This window comes from Carassius gibelio, chromosome B11, assembly GCF_023724105.1.
Source record: "Carassius gibelio isolate Cgi1373 ecotype wild population from Czech Republic chromosome B11, carGib1.2-hapl.c, whole genome shotgun sequence".
NCBI classification, from domain to species: Eukaryota; Metazoa; Chordata; class Actinopteri; order Cypriniformes; family Cyprinidae; genus Carassius; species Carassius gibelio.
The window spans coordinates 16,688,306-16,710,030 of record NC_068406.1 but is presented as its reverse complement, the minus strand read 5'-3'; the positions used below and the strand labels follow the sequence as shown (position 1 = coordinate 16,710,030).

The 21,725-nt window shown below is 37.9% G+C and overlaps 2 protein-coding genes across 3 annotated transcripts; both read left to right on the top strand.

Annotated features, from left to right (window-relative positions):
• Nucleotides 1-266: 266 nt before the first annotated feature.
• LOC127968424 (guanine nucleotide exchange factor MSS4) lies at nt 267-1,520 on the top strand. The gene is made up of 3 exons (XM_052569640.1): nt 267-455; nt 566-738; nt 907-1,520. Exons 2-3 carry the CDS (start codon nt 589-591, stop codon nt 1,153-1,155), a joined length of 399 nt encoding a protein of 132 aa, XP_052425600.1. The 5' UTR covers nt 267-455; nt 566-588; the 3' UTR covers nt 1,156-1,520.
• Nucleotides 1,521-2,610: 1,090 nt separating this feature from the next.
• Nucleotides 2,611-21,650, top strand: LOC127968412 (lysine-specific demethylase 5B). 2 transcript variants are annotated; one of them, XM_052569618.1, is made up of 29 exons: nt 2,637-2,847; nt 3,874-4,072; nt 5,658-5,735; nt 6,427-6,549; nt 6,726-6,896; nt 7,714-7,842; nt 8,618-8,708; nt 9,566-9,637; nt 9,932-9,999; nt 10,085-10,243; nt 10,513-10,632; nt 10,717-10,875; nt 10,971-11,152; nt 12,027-12,189; nt 12,295-12,414; nt 13,825-14,019; nt 14,289-14,470; nt 14,582-14,706; nt 15,081-15,231; nt 15,326-15,440; nt 15,528-15,883; nt 16,897-17,035; nt 17,140-17,319; nt 17,410-17,562; nt 18,741-19,151; nt 19,254-19,344; nt 19,431-19,636; nt 20,344-20,613; nt 20,746-21,650. In XM_052569618.1, exons 2-29 carry the CDS (start codon nt 3,920-3,922, stop codon nt 20,872-20,874), a joined length of 4,491 nt encoding a protein of 1,496 aa, XP_052425578.1. In that variant the 5' UTR covers nt 2,637-2,847; nt 3,874-3,919; the 3' UTR covers nt 20,875-21,650. The 2 variants fall into 2 exon arrangements, with proteins under 2 accessions (XP_052425579.1, XP_052425578.1); XM_052569619.1 differs by lacking the exon at nt 9,566-9,637 and having other exon boundaries at nt 2,611-2,847.
• Nucleotides 21,651-21,725: the final 75 nt, after the last annotated feature.

Here is a 21,725-nt window from a genome sequence, read left to right as displayed (position 1 = left end):
TGGATTTATATGATGGAGATTAATTGTTCACACAACAGTGGAGATTTTGATATGTTCACAATTTGATCCCTGTAAGTCTCTTTTATCATAGATCTGCATAAAAACACGTTCCCCTTTGCGAATTATATCTAAATAAATCATTTTAAATATGCAATAATCCATGTGTGACTTTGGTGTTCCCATCATACGAACAAAACAACGACTAACATCGCTTGAAAATGGAGTCTTGTGTTATTCTGAGCGGAACGTAAAAGTCGTCTCTTGTTTTCAACCGGTCTGCTTCAGCGGTTGTGCAAATATTAGCATTAGCCAACAGTAGTCCGCTAGTATTCACCAAGTAGTGTCTATTATTGTGTTTACACCTAAGTTACCATATTTGTATTCAACATTTCTAAGACTATATTTGGGTAATACATCTGTCTTAAGATCAATTTCCCTCATGATTTGACTCATAGGCGAGTATTTTTCCTTACTAGTCACTATTTATATTAATATCATATTAGATGACCGTGCTTAATCAAGTAATAATTGCTCAATTCTAATTGATTGTATGTTTTGTTTTCAGTTTGAACCAGATTGCTTACTAACATGGATGACAGCAAACAGACCTGCTCTCCCGAGGGATCTGTAGACCCCTCTCTCGTGTCAGAAGATGGTAAAAATGTGAAAGCAGTGTTGTGCCAGAGATGTGGCTCCAAAGTGCTCTGCCCAGGCATGGCACTGTTTGCAGAAAAGGAGGTGATTTTTAAAAAATATAGTTATGGTTGATGTGTTACGTCACTTAACAAATAGAATTTACACCGAGTAATTCACAGAATTATAGTATAGTCTGTATGATGATGAGAAAGTTATTGTAAGACTGTTGTGTCCTCTGTATTCTTCACAACACCTGTTCCCATTTCCCAGCTTTTTCTGCCTGCAATGAAAAAGAAAACCTCCATTGGTCAATCAGACGGGACGTTGGATGGGGACACATTGACAGCTCACTGGCTGGTTGATGACATGTACACTTTTGAGAATGTGGGCTTTACAAAAGATGTAGGCAAAGTGAAGTTCCTTATTTGTGCAGATTGTGAGATCGGACCCATTGGTTGGCATTGCCTGGATGACAAGAAGAGCTTCTATGTGGCATTGGACAGGGTGAACCATGAATAGAGCACATACTGAAATCACTGATGGGAAAATTCTGTGGTATTCGACTACATGACACAAATGGATTTCATATTTTATTATGTTGGCAGAGTTCAGTTGGTTTTTGTTTAATGTTTTCATTCTCACCACACTGTATGCTTACATGTACCACTGCACCTGTCTATCATCAGTCTGCCAAAAAGAAATGGAGACAATCCTTTTAAACATTCCTTAACACTGGTTCTTTCCATCCTTCTTATCTAGATGTTTTGTGTATGAAAAGATTTCCCTGTCATGTAACAATAATTCATCATTGATCATTTCACCATTTCAGCTGACACTTGCAATATTAACTGAAACAAGTAAAATAAAGCTGATAACAACTAAAATTGATCTGAGGCTTTTGTAGAAAATTTTCAACATTTCTCTCATCATCACAGTTTATGTGCAATAGATTAGAAAATGGCACTAAAATACAACAAGAACTCAAGAGTTAAACTGTCAGAACAAATTCATCTTGATAATGTCAGATAACTTTGGTAGAAAGCTAGGTAGTTAATTAGGTAGATGCTGTCAACAGTTAAATTTAAGTACACAATTAGCTAATACCAATTTAGGTCAACCAGTTACCAAGATATGCTTAATTTTACATTTTATCCATTTTAGCAGCACTTTTATTTATTTTGTTCAGTCTGTGTTGCAACACTTAAGCAAAAAGCGGGGAAGTTGTGGCCTAGTGGTTAGAGAGTTTGACTCCTAACCCTAAGGTTGTGGGAGTCTCGTGCTGGCAATATCATTACTGAGGTGCCCTTGAGCAAGGCACTGAACCCCCAACTGCTCCCTGGGTGCCACAGCATAAACGGCTCCCTACTGCTGTGTGTGTGCACTTTGGACGGGTTAAATGCAGAGCACAATTTCTGAGTATGGGTCACCATAATTGGCTGTATGTCACATCACTTTTTTTTTAAAAAAAAACCATGGGCAGGTCAAAGAATCTGAATTTTTTTTTGGCCTTAAATTTGTATCAATTTTTCTAATAGTCCACTGTACAAATAATTTTTTGGTATAATGTCACTGTTTACTTTATTTTGCTATCCTTACTTATTTTTATAAATTAACTATAGAGTCCTGCATCCACTGGTAAAAAATATATTTTTTTTTAATTATATTTGGTGTTTTTGGTTTGACTGTATACAAATATGTACATACATACACATCATTTTCAAACTAAGTGCTGTTTTGTACTTGTCATGTATCACATTTGAACAAAATATATGTACATGTATATGTACTCATGGCTTAAATTATTACACACACATACACAAACACCTTTACTAGATGTGCTGCTGTAAACAAGAATATTAATAAACATTTAGGCTTTAAAGTGATTTGGAGAAAATAAGCCGTATTGAATTCAACTTAGCAAATAAGATTTCTTAATTTCAAAAACAATATCCTCGATATCGTCGGTAACAGGTCAGGCTACTGGCGCCACACCTCAGTCTGTCTTGGTGGAGCAGAGCTGTAGCTGTTTCCTTCGAGAGGCGGATCAGGGAACCGGGGATATCTGTCTGTTACAGGACGACGGCGACAGCTTCCGAGTTGACGTGTGGTACGTGCTCATAGATATGGCTCCCATGGAATACTACGGTGGATGTTAATGGCCCTTCTGCACAAAGATATGTAAAGACAGAAGCCAAGCGCAACGCCAGTACGGTGAGAGACTTTCTGTCTTCTTGGCACAGTGTTTCATTTTCCGCTGAAGAATCCCGCATTCCGAAATCAGGTCATGTGACGCTGCAAATGCCCACAGATTACATATTCAGATGGTTTTTGATGTGCTGTTTGCACGATGCTACCCCACTAAAAAGGTTAATTGTCAATTTAAATGTCAATCGAGTGGAGAGTGGCTTAATTCATCGTCCCTGGACAACATCTGTTACTTCCTAGTGTGAGTAACTTGAAAGAGTCCATTTAAAGAAGTAATTCCGGTTACAATGAAGCTGTGGTGTATCTATCCGCGCAAGTCACTTCTCTAATTCAGTGGCAGCCTACTTCTGCCTTTTTAAAACACTTTAGATGAGACGTTTTTAACACACAAATGTACGAACGTTTTTGGTGGGTTTGTCATATATAAAAACTTATTTTGTAACCACAGATTTTATGACACTGCTGTCTGTTAATTAAAATGTTTACGCCTTCGCGAGGAGATGGAGCTTTGAAAAAACAAAGGCGTTTGAAACGAAAATAAAATCTTGGGTGACTTCTATAAACAGCTCCGTGTTTCAGAGTTTAAATGTTATTATGTATATTGCATATTTTGTTTGCTATAATGCAGTTAATTGAAGAAATGTATATTTGGTGCTTTATTGTATCATGTTGGTCATTGCTGACCATTACAAAACAAAAGCTTTGTTAGTATTGATCGTTACATAAGTGTTGCGATGTTACTATTTTTTCCCCCCACTTGCCATACCTCATGGAAAATTAAAAAGTGTGCGTTTTACATTTGTTAAAACTTTTAAAATTCTACAATGGTGAGAAAGTCGGATGGAGAAAGGAAATCCAGCGTCTCTACTTTTGAAAGCGGAAGACTACTAAGCACTGTAAAGTCGGCACTCCGTCTGTGTGTACGTTTCCCAAAGTGGATGAGGATGTTAATTGTCGGAGTTCAGGTGTAATCATTCTTTAATATGCCATCTTTTCGAGACTAATTAAAACATTTACTTCAACTTCAAACAGTTTACTGCAGTTTCTACATGTCATCATTTGGATCAAGTTCCCCAGAATGACCCATTCACGACCCAACGAGTTTATTCCACCACCGGAGTGCCCTGTCTTTGAGCCCAGTTGGGAGGAATTTGCCGACCCTTTTGGGTTCATCAACAAAATACGTCCAATTGCAGAGAACACTGGCATCTGCAAGATCCGACCGCCCCCGGTAAGTTTCTTCGACATATAACAGAACTGTCAGATGCACGCTGCCTCTCGGGCGTCTTTTTTACTCGCAGATCGCAGATCCCGAAACACTTTTTCTGAAGACAGGTTTTTTCAACATGGCGGATTGCGGCTCCAGCCATTGCGAACGTTCGTAACGGCGTATGCGCGTGTGCGCGCAGCTACTAGCTATGCGTGAATGCTTGCGTGTGGTTTACACCAGTAGCGACCATAATAACATCACTTACTTTATTTCAAAGAGTTTTATCATGCTCTTGCTTTCTTTTGAGTATCACGACTGTTTTTTTGCAGATACTTTTTTAATAAATGTTTGCTTGATGGAAAATGTTGAGGGGCAGAATTTGGTGATTGTTATTGTCTTCCAAAATCAATGTTAGCTAGAATGGATCCACCCAAACAAGAGCAATCATCGATAGTGAATTTCCAAGTATTATATATATATATATCTTCATTTTACATGTAGTTTAGAACATTTTCCGAATAATCTGGACTTTTTGATGAACATTTCTTTTTATCCGTGCAACTTCCTTTTTTTACCTTTAACGTTAAAGCATTTGCGTTTACGTTTAAACTAAAGTTTTATTTGGTTAACTGATGCTGAAATATGGCGTTAAAGTGTCTTTTTTTTTATTTTATTCAGAAGTGGATCAGATGCATTTTGTACTGTTTACTCGGTGCTACTGTTTAAACTAACAATGATCACTTTTGCTAGCAAATAACGTAAAACCTCAGAATTTGTCAAAGATTTTCTATCGTTTATCAAATATTTCAAGTTTTAAGTTTAATCTTGAAACAAACATGTACAAATATTGAAGTTTGAGGTGGCGCAATTGGTCTCAGCCGTTGTCCTCCATGTTGTTGTGCTAGTTGTGTATTTGCATTTAGCCATTGAAACTGAAATTTGATGTAAATAACGCAAGTAAGAAGTGAATTTTAGTTTAGGTCGCGTTTTAAACGTTTACACGTTGTATTAGCTATGCATATTTTTGCGTTTGTTTTATTCACAATTGTTAACAACCTGAAAAGGCCTCAGTATAAAGATAAAGAAATGTATTGTGGTCTTCTCTACCCATCTAGTGTGCTGCACAGCGAATATGCTTTATCGCTGATGCTTTATCATTTATATATATATATATATATATATATATATATATATCTTAATAAAAATAAAACTGTTAATGTTTCCTCAATCATGCAAGTGGACATCTGGACCATTCTATAACTTTATTTTATGTATACTATGAAATTAATACCTGCCTTATGACATAACGAAGATGATTTAGTAGGGAAAAAATCAGGACCTCTTGAAATGAAGACAATCGTGATATTGTTTTGAGTACAAGGATTTAACAGTATTTTTTTTTTTGTAATCGTTTTGTAGATTAATGTTCTATTTGCTTACATGTTGTATTCATAAGCATCATTGAGTAGAAAGATAGCATAATGAAATGCCCACATGCAGATAGAAGCACAAATAATTTTCTTCCGTTAGGCAGGACTTTGTCTTGTGGCAAATGGTAAGCATAAAAGCTTAACATGATTTTTTATTTTTTTTTTCTTTATGTCAGGGTTGGCAGCCACCATTTGCCTGTGATGTGGACAGACTGCATTTTACGCCACGCATTCAGAGGCTCAATGAGTTAGAGGTGAGACCTTGTTATTTCTGTCCTTCTTGTTATATATTTTGTGTTTGCAGATATATTCATGTGGCCTTAGTAAGCCTAAAGCATAACCTGCCACCAGTGTGACCTCTTTTTGGTCTGCCACATTTTAAAGCTCAGGTTTAGTGTCAGTTTGAAAAAGGTCACTAACAAAAAGAAAAGTCCTCATTGTTGTCACCATCTCTTTTGGTTTCTGAGTTTTTTTATGTATAAAATATTAGTGATTTATTCTGTAATGGCAAAGCTGCGTTTTCAGCAGCCATTACTTTAGGCTTTTCCGTCGCATGATTGCAGAAATCATTTTAACGTGCTGATTGTTTTTGTTCAAGAGTGATCAATGTTGAAAACATTTAAGCTGCTTCATTTTTCTTTTGAAAACTGATAGCATTTTATTAATTTTTTTTTTAGAAATTTTGAATCCTAAAAGTAGAAGGCAATTTTTTTTTTTTACATTTTTAAAGTCTTTTGTAACAATATTTTGAATGTAATGCATTTAATTATTTGCTGATTACGTGTATAAAATCGAACTGACCCCAAACTTTTGAACACCAGTGTAGACATTAATAAAAAATTAAATTCTTTTGAATATGAAATACCATGATGTTTTCTCCTTTGCTAACCAAACGCTGTTGAAAGAATGAGGCCTTTGTTTGATTTGTGTTGTATTGTTTTATAGGCCCAGACCAGAGTGAAGCTCAACTTCCTGGACCAGATAGCAAAGTTCTGGGAACTGCAGGGTTGTACATTGAAAATTCCTCATGCTGAGCGCAAAACTCTGGACTTGTATGTGCTTTACAAGGTAGGACTGAGTCATCTCTAGCAGCCATGTGCAAAGTTTAAAGTGCATTTTTTAATTTCTGCAGGGGACCAGTAATTTAGGATACTAGAGTTGCAAATGCTGTCCTATACTTTCTCAGTTGCCTTTTTGAAAATGAAATATGGTTGTAAACATGTCTTTGGTGACACTCTGTCTAGCTGGTCAAAGAGGAGGGAGGCTTTGACGTGGTCTGTAAAGAGCGGAGATGGACCCAGATCGCACTGAAGATGGGCTTTGCTCCCGGCAAAGCAGTTGGCTCTCACCTTCGTGCTCACTATGAGAGGATTCTCTACCCATATTATTTGTTCCAGACAGGAGCTAATCTTATGGTGAGGTCACTAAAGCTCTTAAATAACTTCCCCTTTTCAACATTATATTATTCAGTTTCCATCCCTTTTCCTGGTAAATGTTCTTTGTTATGGTGCGCACATGATAGCCAGTGTTTTTTGTTTTTTTTTGGCAAAGAACTCAACTGTATCTGAACAGAAAGGGTGCTCCAGTTCATGAAGGATTAGTGATAAGCAGCCTAGTTTATTTTCACCATATATATATATATATATATATATATATATATATATATATATATATTCAGTGCAGGTTAGGTAGCATGCACAGTAGTTAGCATAAATGTCTTCAGCACATACATCTATGAAGTGCAGTGAACAATCTTGAGGTTGTGTTCCTGTGTATGTTTTTACGGGGTGTCATTTGTTTTTACTCTTAGTGTAGTGTCTGGTAGGCTGTTCGTCTGTGTTTTAGTGTTCCTGTGGGTTCAGTGGTTAACAGCCTTCTCTGACGTGCATGTTTTTCAGTGCTGTACCCACGCCCCCCCCAATAAAGGAGTGTGAATTCATTCACTGAGCCCTGAACTCTAGGCCCATTCGCCTTCTGCTTTTACCCCATGGTTAATACCCTAGGGGTGATCTGCTTTGCCTCTCACTGTTACTGGCTTTAATAATGTCCACCCTGCTGTCATGTGGCTCTCTGGTTAATTAAATAAGAGTGAAGCCACATGCGCACATTTATTATGGTGTTATAAATACAGCTATGCGTTTGTATTCTTGAAAATTTCATTGTATGTTTTTTTTTATTGTTAATGTATGGGCTTGTTGCATGATGTCAACATAAAATCTCTTTCTCTAACAGAACTCTCAGAAGCCAACTCTGACTAATGACACCAAAGACAAGGAGTACAAACCCCACGACCTGCTCGAGCGTCAGTCAGTGCAACCAGCGGAAACCTGTACTATCGCCCGCAGAGCTAAACGGACCAAGGTAAAAGACAGATACAGAAATCTGATTAATATCTGGACTAGGTGGTAGTGTGTACTAGATAGTAGGGATGTGAAGAGATCTCGTGGCATGATATCTCGCGAGATTTGATGTGTCTTGCGAGATCCAATTGGTCTCGCGAGAACGTGACTATATATCCTTGAAAAACAATTGGGAGTGTTTCCAAATTTCCAAGATTAATCTTTTAAAGATGGCGACCTCAATTCAAACACCCACGCAATCTTATTCCTGAATTACAATGATTCAGCTATGTCTATTATGACTGTTTCAGCTATGTCTATTATGAGAGCGAGAGAGATATATATATATATTATTATTATTATTTTATTTTTTTTGTATTTTTTTTTTTACTTTAAGCAATTAACATTTTGTCAGGACCACTAGTAAGTTTTCAGTTTTCTAATCTTTGTTTTTTCTTTAGAATTGTGATCTCCAATTTATAGGCCTATATACATAATTCTCAATTTATCCAGATTCTTGCAGCTCTAGTTTACATGTTTATTGCTGCATATAATTAATTAAAATGGATGTTTAATTTCATAAAGTACAAGTTGATTTCAAAATGCAACCTACATTTTATGCATTTTGTGTTTTTCGGTTGAATAAAAGACCATTCATTGAGGATTCCGTCAAAAGAGTCAAAAAATCGTTCTAGTGAACCCAGTCTTGCGTCTCGTCTTGCCTTGTGGGATAAGTTTCTCGTCTCACACCTACTAGATAGTAATAGCTTGATTACTGACGTTGCCTGTTTTCATAGGGCCGCTGTTTTAAATCAGAACCGGGTGAGGTGTGTGAAAAACCCAACCTGAGGAGGAGAATGGGCTCATATGTGGCAAAACCAGAACCAGGTAAAGATCTAGATTTAAAGTTCTTCATGGTGTAGTATTAACCTTCATCTACAAAAAATTTAATTAATATATTTATATGTATGTGTGTGTGTGTGTTTAGAAAACTTTTACTGTATTACAATACATTTCTATTTCAAATGAACAAAAATCCTAAAAAATAATCACGATATCTGGGTTTCCATTATAAGATGAGTTTCTTGAGCACCAAATGAACATATTAGAAACAATCTTTCGGAAATCTGAAATGACATTGAAGACTAAAATTACGGTTGTTGAAAAATCAGCTTTGGCATCACAGAAATTTCATTTTAAAATACATCAATTCAATTCAAGTTTATTTGTATAGCTCTTTTTATGATACAAATCATTGCAAAGCAACTTTACAGAAAATTGTTTCTACAATATTTAGTAGCTTATCAGTGGTGACTGTCAGTTTGTGCATATGACAGAATTATTCAGAAAAAGTAATACAAGACGTAGTCAAACAGATGATGAACACTATTAACAGCAATTATAATATGATGCAATCACACGTGTAGCAATATTTGGAAGTTCTGTATGTTGTTTTAGGGCTAGCATCATCTGAGGTCCTCTGCATTATTAATATTAATATAGAAAAACAATTATTTTAAATTGTAAAATTATTTCACAATGTTATTGTTTTTACTGTATTTCTGATCAAATATATACAGCCTTCGTGAGCACAAGAGACTACTTTTAAAAACATAAAAAATAAATTACTTAAAATTCTTCCTGAAATCTGAAAGAGACTGTTAATCTCCTTTAAAAAAAGATTTGATCAAGTGGTGTTTACGAGATGTCGTGTAGGTCATTGACCCATGCCTTTTTGATTAAAGGCGAAGACCCAACTCTTCTGCAAGACCCCCCTTTCCATGAAACATATTTTATTGGAATGTCCCGATTTAAATGCAAGTAGAAAACTTTTTTTATGAAGTATGCTCACTCAGGGACTGATTTGTTTTTATCATATATTAATAAAAACTTCTATAACTTTAACTGTTTTTGTGTCTGCTTGGTGTTATTTTGTTTGTTACTCAGTTTTTGCCATGAAGATATCCCTAGGCATGGCAGTGAAAATAAATAACTACTACTTTTTAAAAACATTAAAAAAAAAAAACTATTGGATGGTAGTGTACTTCCAAATTTTATTCTCAATGCAGTGTGGAATTTCAAACCTATTTACTTTATAAATTTTTTTCCAGTAAAGGAAATTCCAATGCAGGTGAAAGAAGAACCCATTGAGCAGCAAGTTGAAGGTGAAAAATCAAAGGTGAGGTCAAAGGACCATTTGGTTTTAACATAACAAAGTATGCAGTGCGTACCTTTATGGTAAAGTTTTTGCTTTTCCCCCACAGGTGGAGCAGTACATATGCTTGGTATGTGCGGGTGGAGGTGATGAAGATAGACTCTTGCTTTGTGATGGGTGTGACGACAGTTATCACACCTTCTGTCTGATCCCACCCCTCCATGATGTCCCCAAAGGTGACTGGAGATGCCCCAAGTGCCTGGCTCAGGTGAACCACTCCCGACTGCATTTGCAAACTGATGTCTTCTTTGTATTTATTTACGCAAAGGTTTACACGAGGTTACCAAACAATCATGTGACCGTCAAATTCTTAGAATCTTTTCTTTTTATAACTAAATTACAGCCGCTCCTGCTTGTGTTCTCTACAATGATTACCTATTGTCTGTTAGTATGTGATGTTGCTTAGTAGGACTGGATTTTATTTGATATTTATTTGCATGTAGTTTGTAATCATTGGCCTCTCTGTTCTCCCTTTAGGAGTGTGGTAAGCCACCGGTGGCGTTTGGGTTTGAGCAGGCCTCCAGAGACTACACCCTTCGCACCTTTGGAGATATGGCTGACTCTTTCAAGTCTGACTACTTTAACATGCCTGTTCATGTATGTCTGTTAAACAACACTTTTGTGTGAGAAATGCTTGCATACCATGTAGAATATGAAGTGATCGGTTGTATTTTTTGGCAGATGGTTCCTACAGAGCTGGTGGAGAAAGAGTTTTGGAGGCTGGTTAGCACTATTGAGGAGGATGTCACTGTAGAATATGGGGCGGATATTGCTTCAAAAGATTTTGGAAGTGGATTCCCTGTTAAGAACGGCACATTTAAGGTCTCAGCAGAAGAGGAGGTACAGAAATGACCTGAAATGCTTTGTTCTTGCCAACAGGATGGAAGTACAAACCTAAATCCCAGGTTGATGAAATTACATTTGTTTTTGTCCAGGGTTATCTGAGCAGTGGCTGGAACCTCAACAACATGCCAGTTTTGGATGCATCTGTGCTGACTCATGTCACGGCAGACATCTGTGGGATGAAGCTCCCATGGCTTTATGTGGGCATGTGCTTCTCCTCCTTCTGCTGGCACATTGAGGACCATTGGAGTTATTCCATCAACTATCTGCATTGGTAATCCACTTGCACTTTCCAGATTAGTAAAGTAGAAAAGTAACCTATTTAAAGTGTTAGTTCTCCCAAAAATTAAAATTCTGTCATTAATTACCCCCCCCCCCCCCATGTCATTCCAACCCCTTAAGAACTTCGTTCATCTCGGAACGCAAACAAAGCTATGTTTGATAAAATCTGAAAGCTCTCTGACTCTCCATAGACAGCAATGCAACTGCATTATTCCAAGGTCCAGAAACGTAGCAAGGACATCTGTAAAACAGTCCATGTGACATCCAGTGATTCAACCTTAATTTTATGAAGCAACGAGAATACTTCTGTTGCGCAAGGAAAACGATAACATTATTTATTCCGAAATTCTTCTCCCAGAGTTACCGTCTTCCACTATTTTGGAGAGTATCTCTGAAAGTAATCAACATAATCAGCGTTGTTTACGTTCAGCATGTGCGTGCTGAATAAATTATTATTGTTTTCTTTGTGCACAAAAATTATTCTAGTAGCTTTGTAAAATAAGGTTGAACCACGGATGTCACATGGCCTGTTTTACTGATGTCCTTGCTACGTTTCTAGAACTTGGAAAACTGCAGTTGGAAAGCTGTCTATTGAGGGTCAGAGAGCTCTCAGATTTTATCCAAAATATCTTAATCTGTGTTCTGAAGGTGTTATGGGTTTGGAACAACACGAGGGTAAGTAATTAATGACAGAATTTTCATTTTTGTGTGAAAAAACAGTAGATTGTGCAAGTGTACCTGATGTCCATGTACATTGCTTATTAAATTGGTTGTTTGTGCTTCATTTTAATAGTTTCTGAGACAAAAACAATTAATGCTCTGAGATTGATGTTTTTCCATTCTCTTTTTGTCGTTTTGATTTGCAGGGGAGAGCCAAAGACGTGGTATGGTGCTCCTGGATATGCTGCTGAGCAGTTGGAGAATGTGATGAAGAGCCTGGCCCCTGAGCTCTTTGAGTCTCAGCCAGACCTGCTGCACCAGCTGGTCACCATCATGAACCCAAATGTTCTCATGGAGCATGGAGTACCAGTGAGTGGAGTTATGGACTAAACAAAGATCTTTTATAACATAAAGTGGAGTCATTTTATTCATATGAGGTGCACATAATCTGTTGTTATTTTTTTCTCCTTTTAGATTTACCGTACAAACCAGTGTGCTGGCGAGTTTGTCATAACCTTTCCGAGGGCCTATCACAGTGGTTTCAACCAGGGCTTTAACTTTGCTGAGGCAGTCAACTTTTGCACTGCAGACTGGGTAAAAGGCTCTCAAAGCTGACATTAGGGCAGGATGATAAAACCGTTATAATAGTCGTCGCTGATAGCCTCATGGTTAGTGTGTCGACAGAGCGAAACTGTGCTCACAGCAACCCCATTTTGATTTCCACCTCGAGGTCCTTTCCTGTTCCCCTCTCTCCACCCAATACTTTCCGGTCATCTCTCCACTGTCCTCAAAATAAAAAGGCACCAAAAGCCCATAAACATAAAAATAAAATCAGTAATAATTATCACAATGTAATTTTCCTTGGGAAAGCAGTAACATGAGTTTGATATAATGTTTATACACTAAAAGCAGAACTAAACATTTGAACCATGCCACACGGTCCATTCATCCAATCGGCTCAAAGTTGAAATAGCAGTGCAGCGTGAGCTTACTAGAGCAGATGCGTTTACTCAATGATGAGTCTCGGCCACGCAATGACTAAGCAGTGCTATGAGATCCAGTGTGAGCTTGAATTCAGTGAAGAACACACAACTTCAAGCCAGATGAAACTGTGCTGAGAAACACTTACTGCACTGTGGGATTGTGGCAGAAATGTGGGATATTCATAACAAATTGTAATATATACATACTTTTTTTTTTTTTTTTGGTGATGAAGCTATTGTAAATAGATGTATTTAGACTAGGCTACTGTTTTTAATACAGGTACTTAGAAACCATATAGTTACTACTTTACTGTGGTATTGCGGTGATATGTGTGGTTAAATGAGAAAGGTATGCTACTATGGAAGACCAATGGTTCATTTTAATGAAACTCAAACAGTCAGAAATTATTTAATTTCACCATATAAAAAAATGAGGTTGTTAGTTTTTACAGATGCTGCTGTTTTATGATAAGGAACTTAATTGTACATCTGCATCCCAACTCAAGCTAATACTACTGAAAATGTAGTAACAAAAAATGTAATGTTATTAATATTGCAGCATGCACTGCAAACTGTGCTGAGGAAGCATGTCATCAAAGTCAGGCGACGCAAATGTTTCATGATTTGAAACCAAATCACCATTAGAACTTGCAGAAACCAATTTTTCAATTAAGATATTTATTTTAAGGAAGAATGACTGGAAAAGTAAAGAATCAAAAAATTTGAAGCGTTTCTCATGGTATGACCGATAATACAACTTTCACTCAGGACAAGAAATCTGCCTTTAAACTTGAAAGAAATTATTTCATTATTGATATGAACTAATATAAAACATTTGATCACGGTAATGTTTTTGGACATATCGCCCAGCCCTAGTTGGCATGAAATTAAAATTCACCCTGTTGTAAACTATTCATCCATGCATAGTTCATTTCTAAAAAGTTGTTTACCTTGTAATGTGTAATCAATATCATAATGTCTTTTCTCTGGTCATTTAGTCAAATATGGTCTTGCGTTTCAGATGTCTCTTGGTCGCCAGTGTATCGAGCACTACCGGTCCCTCAACAGATACTGTGTTTTCTCTCACGATGAGATGACCTGTAATATTGCCACCAAGGCAGACTCTCTAGAGTTAGAACTGGCCTCTGCTGTCCAGAAGGACATGTGTGCCATGATTCTGGAAGAGAAGATGCTCCGTGAGAAAGTCTATAAACTGGTGGGTCTATAAATCTATAAACGGCGGTTAGCCCATTTAAGCTGCTGAAACATGCACTTCATGACCAAGTTGGTTGAATAACCACAAAATATGTGTCTTATCGGTCTATCAATCTATAAACTTATAATAGTAATATTTTATATATGCATTTTTTTTATTTATTCACATGAAGTAGTTAAGCCTGTAGCTCTGTTGTGTCTGTTCAGTTTGTATTCAAAGTCTGTCTGTCTGTTACTAATTGATCCCGTTGTGTTGGTGTTGTTCTCTAGGGCGTGTGGCACTCCCAACAGGTTGACTATGATTTGCTGCCAGATGAGGAAAGGCAGTGTGCTAAGTGCCGGACCACCTGTTACCTGTCTGGCATCACTTGTCCCTGTAGCCCCGACCAGCTGGTCTGTCTCCATCACATCGAGGACCTCTGCTCTTGCCCTGCTAGAAGCTATATGCTCAAGTGTGTGTTTGCAAAAGCATAGGACACATTTCTGAATGATGGATCAAATGCAAATTTGATTTAATTTGGTAGGTTTTCTTAAATTAACCTTTTTGTATTTTACTTGCGCAGCTATAAATACACACTTGCCGAACTGAAGCCATTGTTCCAGGCTTTGACAGCTCGTGCTGAGTCCTATGAAGACTGGGCATCTAAAGTTAACAAGATTTTGGAAGCAGATCAAGATAATAAAAGTGGTGAGTTGTTATTGCAATGTGTTTGTCTTTTATCCCTTAGAAATCCCAAGTATTGAACCTTAAAGCCCAGTGTTGCATTTTATTACACTTTTTATTCATGTATGTTCAAACTTTCAACGCATGATTTATTTTATTCTAAAAGTGTTAAGAATTGTTTCGGCTGGCTGGTGCCATTTTGTTAGATTTTAGCCAGCTGTAGCAGGTTATATGTACATTCTCCACCCAATCTGTTATTGTGTTTAATTGTTTTACATATTTATTGCAAGTTAGGTATTATTTATTTGCTCTGTACAAATGTGGCAGTTCTGCAACAATGGGTCTATGAGTTAAAAGCACCTTTTTAACTAAAATAAGGGATTCTGCTTTCTTCCTAGATATGGAGGAGCTTCGTTCATTGGTAGTAGAAGCCGAGAAGAAGTCATACCCTGAGACTGACTTGCTAAGTCACCTGCGTCAAGTCATTCAGAATGCAGATAGATGTACCTCAATGGCCCAACAACTCCTCAATGGCAAGAGACAGACTAGGTGCATTTATTTTTTCCTCTGGATTGTAGAGCTATCTGAAGTTCTTCACGTTCACTAGTTTTAAATGAATGCAAATCTGTATTTTTGTTAATAGATATCGTTCCGGTGGGGGAAAGTCTCAGAACCAGCTCACTGTGGAGGAACTGAGGTCATTTGTCAAACAGCTGTATGACCTGCCCTGTACCATCCGACAGGCCCCTTTCTTAAAGGTACCCAAGCAAACAACAGGCTTGGTGCAATTCTCTCAGATGTCTTGGGAGTTGATCTGACATTTTCTGTCTCTACTTCCATCTCAGGCTCTTTTGAACCGCGTCGAACAGTTCCAGCAACAGAGCTCGGATCTCCTTGCAGAGGACATGCCTGGTTCATCTGCTCTTCAGAGCCTCCTAGATGAAGGTGCAGGCTTGGATGTGGAGTTGCCTCAGCTGGTGGTGTTGAGGCAGAGGCTGGAGCAGGCCCGCTGGGTGGAGGCCGTTCAGGAAGCCAGCGATCAGCCAGCCGACCTCAGTCTAGACTGCATGAGAAGGCTCATAGATCAAGGAGTGGGCCTGACACCGCATGTCTGTGTGGAAAGAACCATGGCCCGCCTGCAGGAGCTGCTCACTGTCTGTGAACACTGGGAAGAAAAGGCCCATAACATGCTCACTGCTAGGTTTGTATTGAAGTTAAATGTTATTGTAATTTAAATGGATAGTTCACTCAAAAAATCAATTCTATCATACTTTCATGTCTTTGTAAAGCAATTTTTTAAATAATGAAACCTGAGAGATGTCAGTCCCTACTTTTCAAGTCTTTAACATCTGCAAGACTGGGTGATCTTTGCTGACAAAAATAATGATGCTTCAAAAGTTCATTAAGAGAAAACAAGACACAAATTGGTTTTAGGTTTAAAAAAATCATCCTTATTTTAAAATTTGTGTTTTAGAATAACACAAGGGAGAGTAAATGGTGACAAGCTTTTGTGGTCCCATGCAAACTCTTTACGACTTATCATCAAGATCTGAAAAGTGAAAGCAACTCTAGGTGGTTTAGGTTTGGCAGTGTGCTTGAGCACGTTGATTATGCAACAAAATAATTTGCATTATGGTAAAATTTTGCTTGCAAATTTTTATTTAACTTATTTCTTTCAATAGCTTATGGTAAATACAGTTTATGCTCTCCCAACATGTGTGTTGTTAAGCACACACACGGATGGTTGCGCTAGTAGGAATAAAAATGTGCCAGGTTAGCATTTTGACTTAAAGCTGTTTCCTGGCAGATTAACTGGTTCAGTCTATTGTGACATTGAACAATGTATGGACAGTGTATGTGATGCACCGGATAACGTACTGTTCAGTTTTGGGGACAGTAAGGTTTAATGTTTTTGAAAGAAGTCTCATATTAGTATAGTGCTGATTAATATTTTTGTGGAAACTGATTATTTTTTGATGGAACTTATTTCATATAGAAATCTTTACCGTCACTTTTTTTTCACCAGTCTCATGCCTCCTTGCTAAATAAAAGCATTATTTATACAGATGTATATGTGTATGTATGTGTGTGTGTGTGTGTGTGTGTGTGTGTGTGTATGTATGTATAATTATATAAAAGTACTTGACCCAATAATCTAGGATAGTTTAGCATCTTTAAAGTAAAGCATAATTTTAACTTCTTTGCTCATTTTAGGCCCCGTCATAGTATTGAGACTCTTGAGGCAGCTATACAGGAAGTTGACAACATCCCAGCATACCTGCCTGGCTGTCTTCAACTTAAGGACTGTGTAAACCGGGCCAAAGAGTGGATAATGGAAGCAGATGCTCTTCAGGTATGTTTTGCATGTTTCTGTAATTCTCTATTATTCATAACCCTTTGATTTGAACACACAGAACCTTGAGCAAGTAGGGCTCCTTTAAACTTTTATTGCTACAGGCTGGAGGCCGAATTCCAGGTCTCGCTGCCCTATCTGAACTTGTGTCAAGAGCCAGAAGTATTCCGGTAACGCTGGAACCACTGCCTCGACTGGAAAGTTTAATATCAGAGGTACAGGCCTGGAAGGAGAGTGCAGCTAAAACTTTCCTGTTGAGGAACTCATCCCATTCTCTCCTCGAGGTACATACTTATTTACAACGGTACTTTTTTAGGATGTGAATAACTATGAGTCTTGTGAGTTAAATTTATTGTTCTGGTTGTGTGTTTAAGGTTTTGTGTCCTAGGTGTGAGAACGGACCGCAGAAATCAAAGTCTAAAAAAACCAAGGATGTCTCGGTACCCTGCAAGAAAGTTGAAGTAAAACTAGACTCCCTTTTTGATGTGGAAAAGGCGCTTTCTACGAGCAAAGATACAGTTTCAGCAGTAAGTCATATTTTGGTTAGGTTTGAAACTAAATTGAAAAGCAAACCGGTTCTTGTTAGTACTGCTGACCTTGATCTTTTGAGTTGCCAATGCAGCACTCAAAAATGTTTATATGTATTTATTTTCAGGATTTCTGTCTCTAGCATTTATATGTAAGACCATAAATGTCTTAAAGGGGTCATGAGTATTTTCACATATGGGAGGTCAATATACTATAAAAACATACTGCCAGAAATCAGAATCTCCTTGGCATTCCAAAAACAGCTTTTATTGAAACCAAGTTGCTAAATGAGTTTTATATTTGGTCTCAGAATGATGTTATAGTGCAATGAAATACACTTCTGCAGAAGAGCAACATCTACTTTTACTTTATTGGCTCTTTAGCCCAACCCACTGATTAGCATATGTAATTCTAGGTGAGTAAATATGATCGAGATTAGTGTAGACAGAATCACTGATTATAATGGGTTCCAAGCAGTCAAAACAAGTTTGAAATTTTTCATGTAAACATACAAAACAAACTGTTGGGTTACATTGTGGATGAACTTAAGTGGGACATTTTATCATTTTATGTTATCAAAACATCGATTTTCAAAGAGACTGTCATGAACAGTATAGAAAATAGACTTGCTTCTAAATTATGATGTATTTTGGCTAATATTTTATGATCTTGCTAACATTATAAATGGACCTCGGAAAACTATAAAATAACAAATGCAGTTCATGTCCCCTTTAAATGGTTTTACAAAAGTCTTATTTAAAGAGGTTAAAAATCTGGGGATGGAAAATGAGAATTGCAATGTAAATAGTACTGTGCATTTATTGAATGATTTGAATGGTTTACTGTTGTTAATGAATTGATAATGATTACCATGTGTATTTATATTGTAATATGTTGTAGATTGTTGTAACAGTGCCAATTTTATCTTCCTCATCTTTTTAAATGAGCAGCTGGTAGAAGTAAAGCATTTCAAAATAAGGGTCTCTGTGTATTTCATAATTAACTCCCACATGTATAAAAAAAATAGTTTTGGTCACAAGGTAAATTGCCATATTTTTTGTGGTCTCCCACCCCCCGCTAACCTCTAGAATAAGCCATCCTTGTTGAGTCCTGACTTCTCATGTCTGTGATGGACATTTGGGTATCTGCTCAGACTTGTGTGTTCTTCTCCAAACAGATGGCCACTCTCAGCGAGGTGCATCAGAAAGAGCTGGAGAGCCTGTCTATGTTGAGGACCTCAAATGAGTCAAAGTTTCATTCTTCACCCAGCTGTTTGGCCCCCACAGTGTGCTTGTGTCACACTGTCCCAGCAGGCCCTATGCTACAGTGTGAACTCTGTCGAGACGCCTACCACAGCGGCTGTGTGCCAGGGTTCAAGGACATCCAGACAGGGCTACCATGGTTATGCCCGCTCTGCAAGCGCTCCGAAAAGCCGCCCCTGGATAAGGTGCTTCCCCTGCTTGCTTCCTTACAGCGGATTCGGGTTCGGCTTCCAGAGGGTGATGCCCTACGATATGTGATTGAGAGAACGGTGCGCTGGCAACACAGAGTGCAGCTGGTTTCTCCTACGCAGCATCCAAATGGAAAAGTGAGATTAATGTTTGAATATAGTTCGTTTGTAGAGGAAAATCTATTAAAATGTGACACTTTTCTGTTTATATTCATGTTCTGTTCCATTTATATGATGCAGGCAAGACATATTCCTGGAACAGCATCATCTCCGACACTGGTGGGGAGCAACAGCTCTTTCTACATGCTGCAGCCATGTATTCCTCTCAATGGTGAGACTACTACACCTGTTTTAACACTTACCGAGTTTATGGGATTGTATGGGTGTAAACATTTGGGATTGTGTCATGTGTTACAGAACTCAGTACTGAGTTGGAGGAGCTGTTGGTAGAAGGTCTTCTGATGCAGGTGACTTTACCTGAGCTCCAGCAGCTTTACAGCAGCCTGCTCAACAGGTTTTCACCATCCCAGCACTCCCTGCAGAGCAGCGAACATGATCACCAGTATCACATTGCTCAAGACAGAAGTCCACCTCACCGGAGCCCCTCGCACAACAAAGGACAGGTCGGAGAACATCCCCAACTTGTTTACTACTCCTTCAGTAGCACTAGTTTTTTTGCACTGTAAACTTCCCTGATTTAGACACATGATTTCCAAACTTTAACTAAACTCATTTGACAAAGAGTGTACTCAGTATTGACTTAAGTTAATTTAAAAAATGTAACACATTCATGTTTACGGTTCTTTGATGTTAGTTGATGGTCACATGACATGCAAGTAAACAAATATTAATCTTTTTAGTAAGTTTTTATGTCCAATTCTGCCACATAGTAAAAATGTCATCATGCTTTATGATGATGACATAAGTTTATAATTATAATATAAGTTATAATTGACATTTAAGGGGTCCTATTTTGCTCTTTTACAAAGTCTTGATTTTGTTTTGGGGAGTACTAGAACATGCTCTCTAGCGTTTCTCTCCAGCCTGGCACAAACTGCTCAGTTCTGTTTTAGATGAAGGCCTGCCTTACAAAAAACAAATGTGTTGGGGATTTTGGTTAGCTGTTCCACGAAAACTTGATGCTACAGCAGCACTTTTTCATCGTTGTGTTGTCTGAAGCACTCAACCAAGCATTCAAACCACAACCTCGCCCCTCCCCACCCCCCAACCATTTGAATTTTGTAGGCAGGAATTATTTTAATGATATTCGTGACCGCTCACTAGGTTTCAGAACAGAGCTTTTGACTTATTTTGAAATTGTTCTATCTAGGATGGCATTCCAGAGACCAAGAAGGAACCGGAGAGGCTTGAGAAGAACAGCAAGCGGCGTCTAGAGAAGGAGAACATGGAAGGGCAAAACAGAGACAAGATAAAGAAGCCCAAGAAAAAGAAGCCTAAAATGAACAAAGAAAGGCGAAGAGAGGAGAAACGAACCACCTCCCCCTCCAACTCCCTTTCTGACCTATCGTATTCCGACGACTCAGAGGAGGATTGGTCTGTGTGCTCGGCAAAGCAGTGTCAACAGCCAGAAGGAAACGAGGTTCGTTTTAACATAATTGAAATGCTTGAGGTTTTATTTTCTAATCTACTGCATCGTTCTTGCTTATATAATTGGGTTATTGTGTGTCTCTTTGCCTGGATGAATAATTAATGGTCTTTCTCGTCCTCGCAGGTAAACTGGGTTCAGTGCGATGGCAGCTGTAACCAGTGGTTCCACCAGATTTGTGTGGGAGTGTCTGCTGAGCAGGCTGAGAAAGAGGACTACATCTGCGTCAACTGCTCAAGCGATTTGACAGAATGAGGACCAAAATCATGTTTTTCGAAGGATAGTCAAAAGGCTCCCCGTTTTGCACAAGTTAAAGCACCAAGAATGCACCAGATATCATCCTCTTACTGAATCCCGACCCCTCTGTTCCCTTGGTGCTACTGCCTTCTTGATAGGACTGTTAACAAAAATCTGTATGATTCTGCTTTTTGTTTTGTATTTTTGGAGATTTCCTTCTATAACATTTTATTTCTTCTCTAGAGAACGTGATGCATAGATGTACCTCAGGGGTTTCCATCCCATGAATGCAAAACAATGGGGAACTTCAGCTTCCCTAAATGTATTTTTGTTCATATTTATTGTTTTGTTTTTGGTTTTCTTTCCCCGGTCACCTTTAGGATTTCCAACATGAATTTATCAATCTGGGCTATTTACACCAAATACCATTAATTGGACTAAACAAAATAGGTCTAAAATTATTTTTGGAACCCGCTGTTTTTGGTACATGTGTCTAATAATATAAAATATTATTTATTTATCCCAGCATTAACCCGGCTGGTCACCCTGATTTTTCAGTAGCTTGAGATCTGCTCTGATCTGTTGCTTGACGCATTAGAAGTGTTTGTACAGAATCATAATGTAGGTTGTCAGACAAATGAGATGTAGCAGGCAGAAGAAAAAGCTGTGTGAAATATAATTTGTGATGTATACTGTGGCTTTCTTTAATATTCAAAACAGATCTTTCCGATGTTAATTCAGTTGTGGAATAAAATGGTATGTTCTCACCTATAAATACTGATCTACTTCTGTTATCATGAGTCTTCCTGGTCTTTATTTGAGGGCAACTCAATGTGTTAATTTGCATAAAGAAAATGCATAGGTCTGAG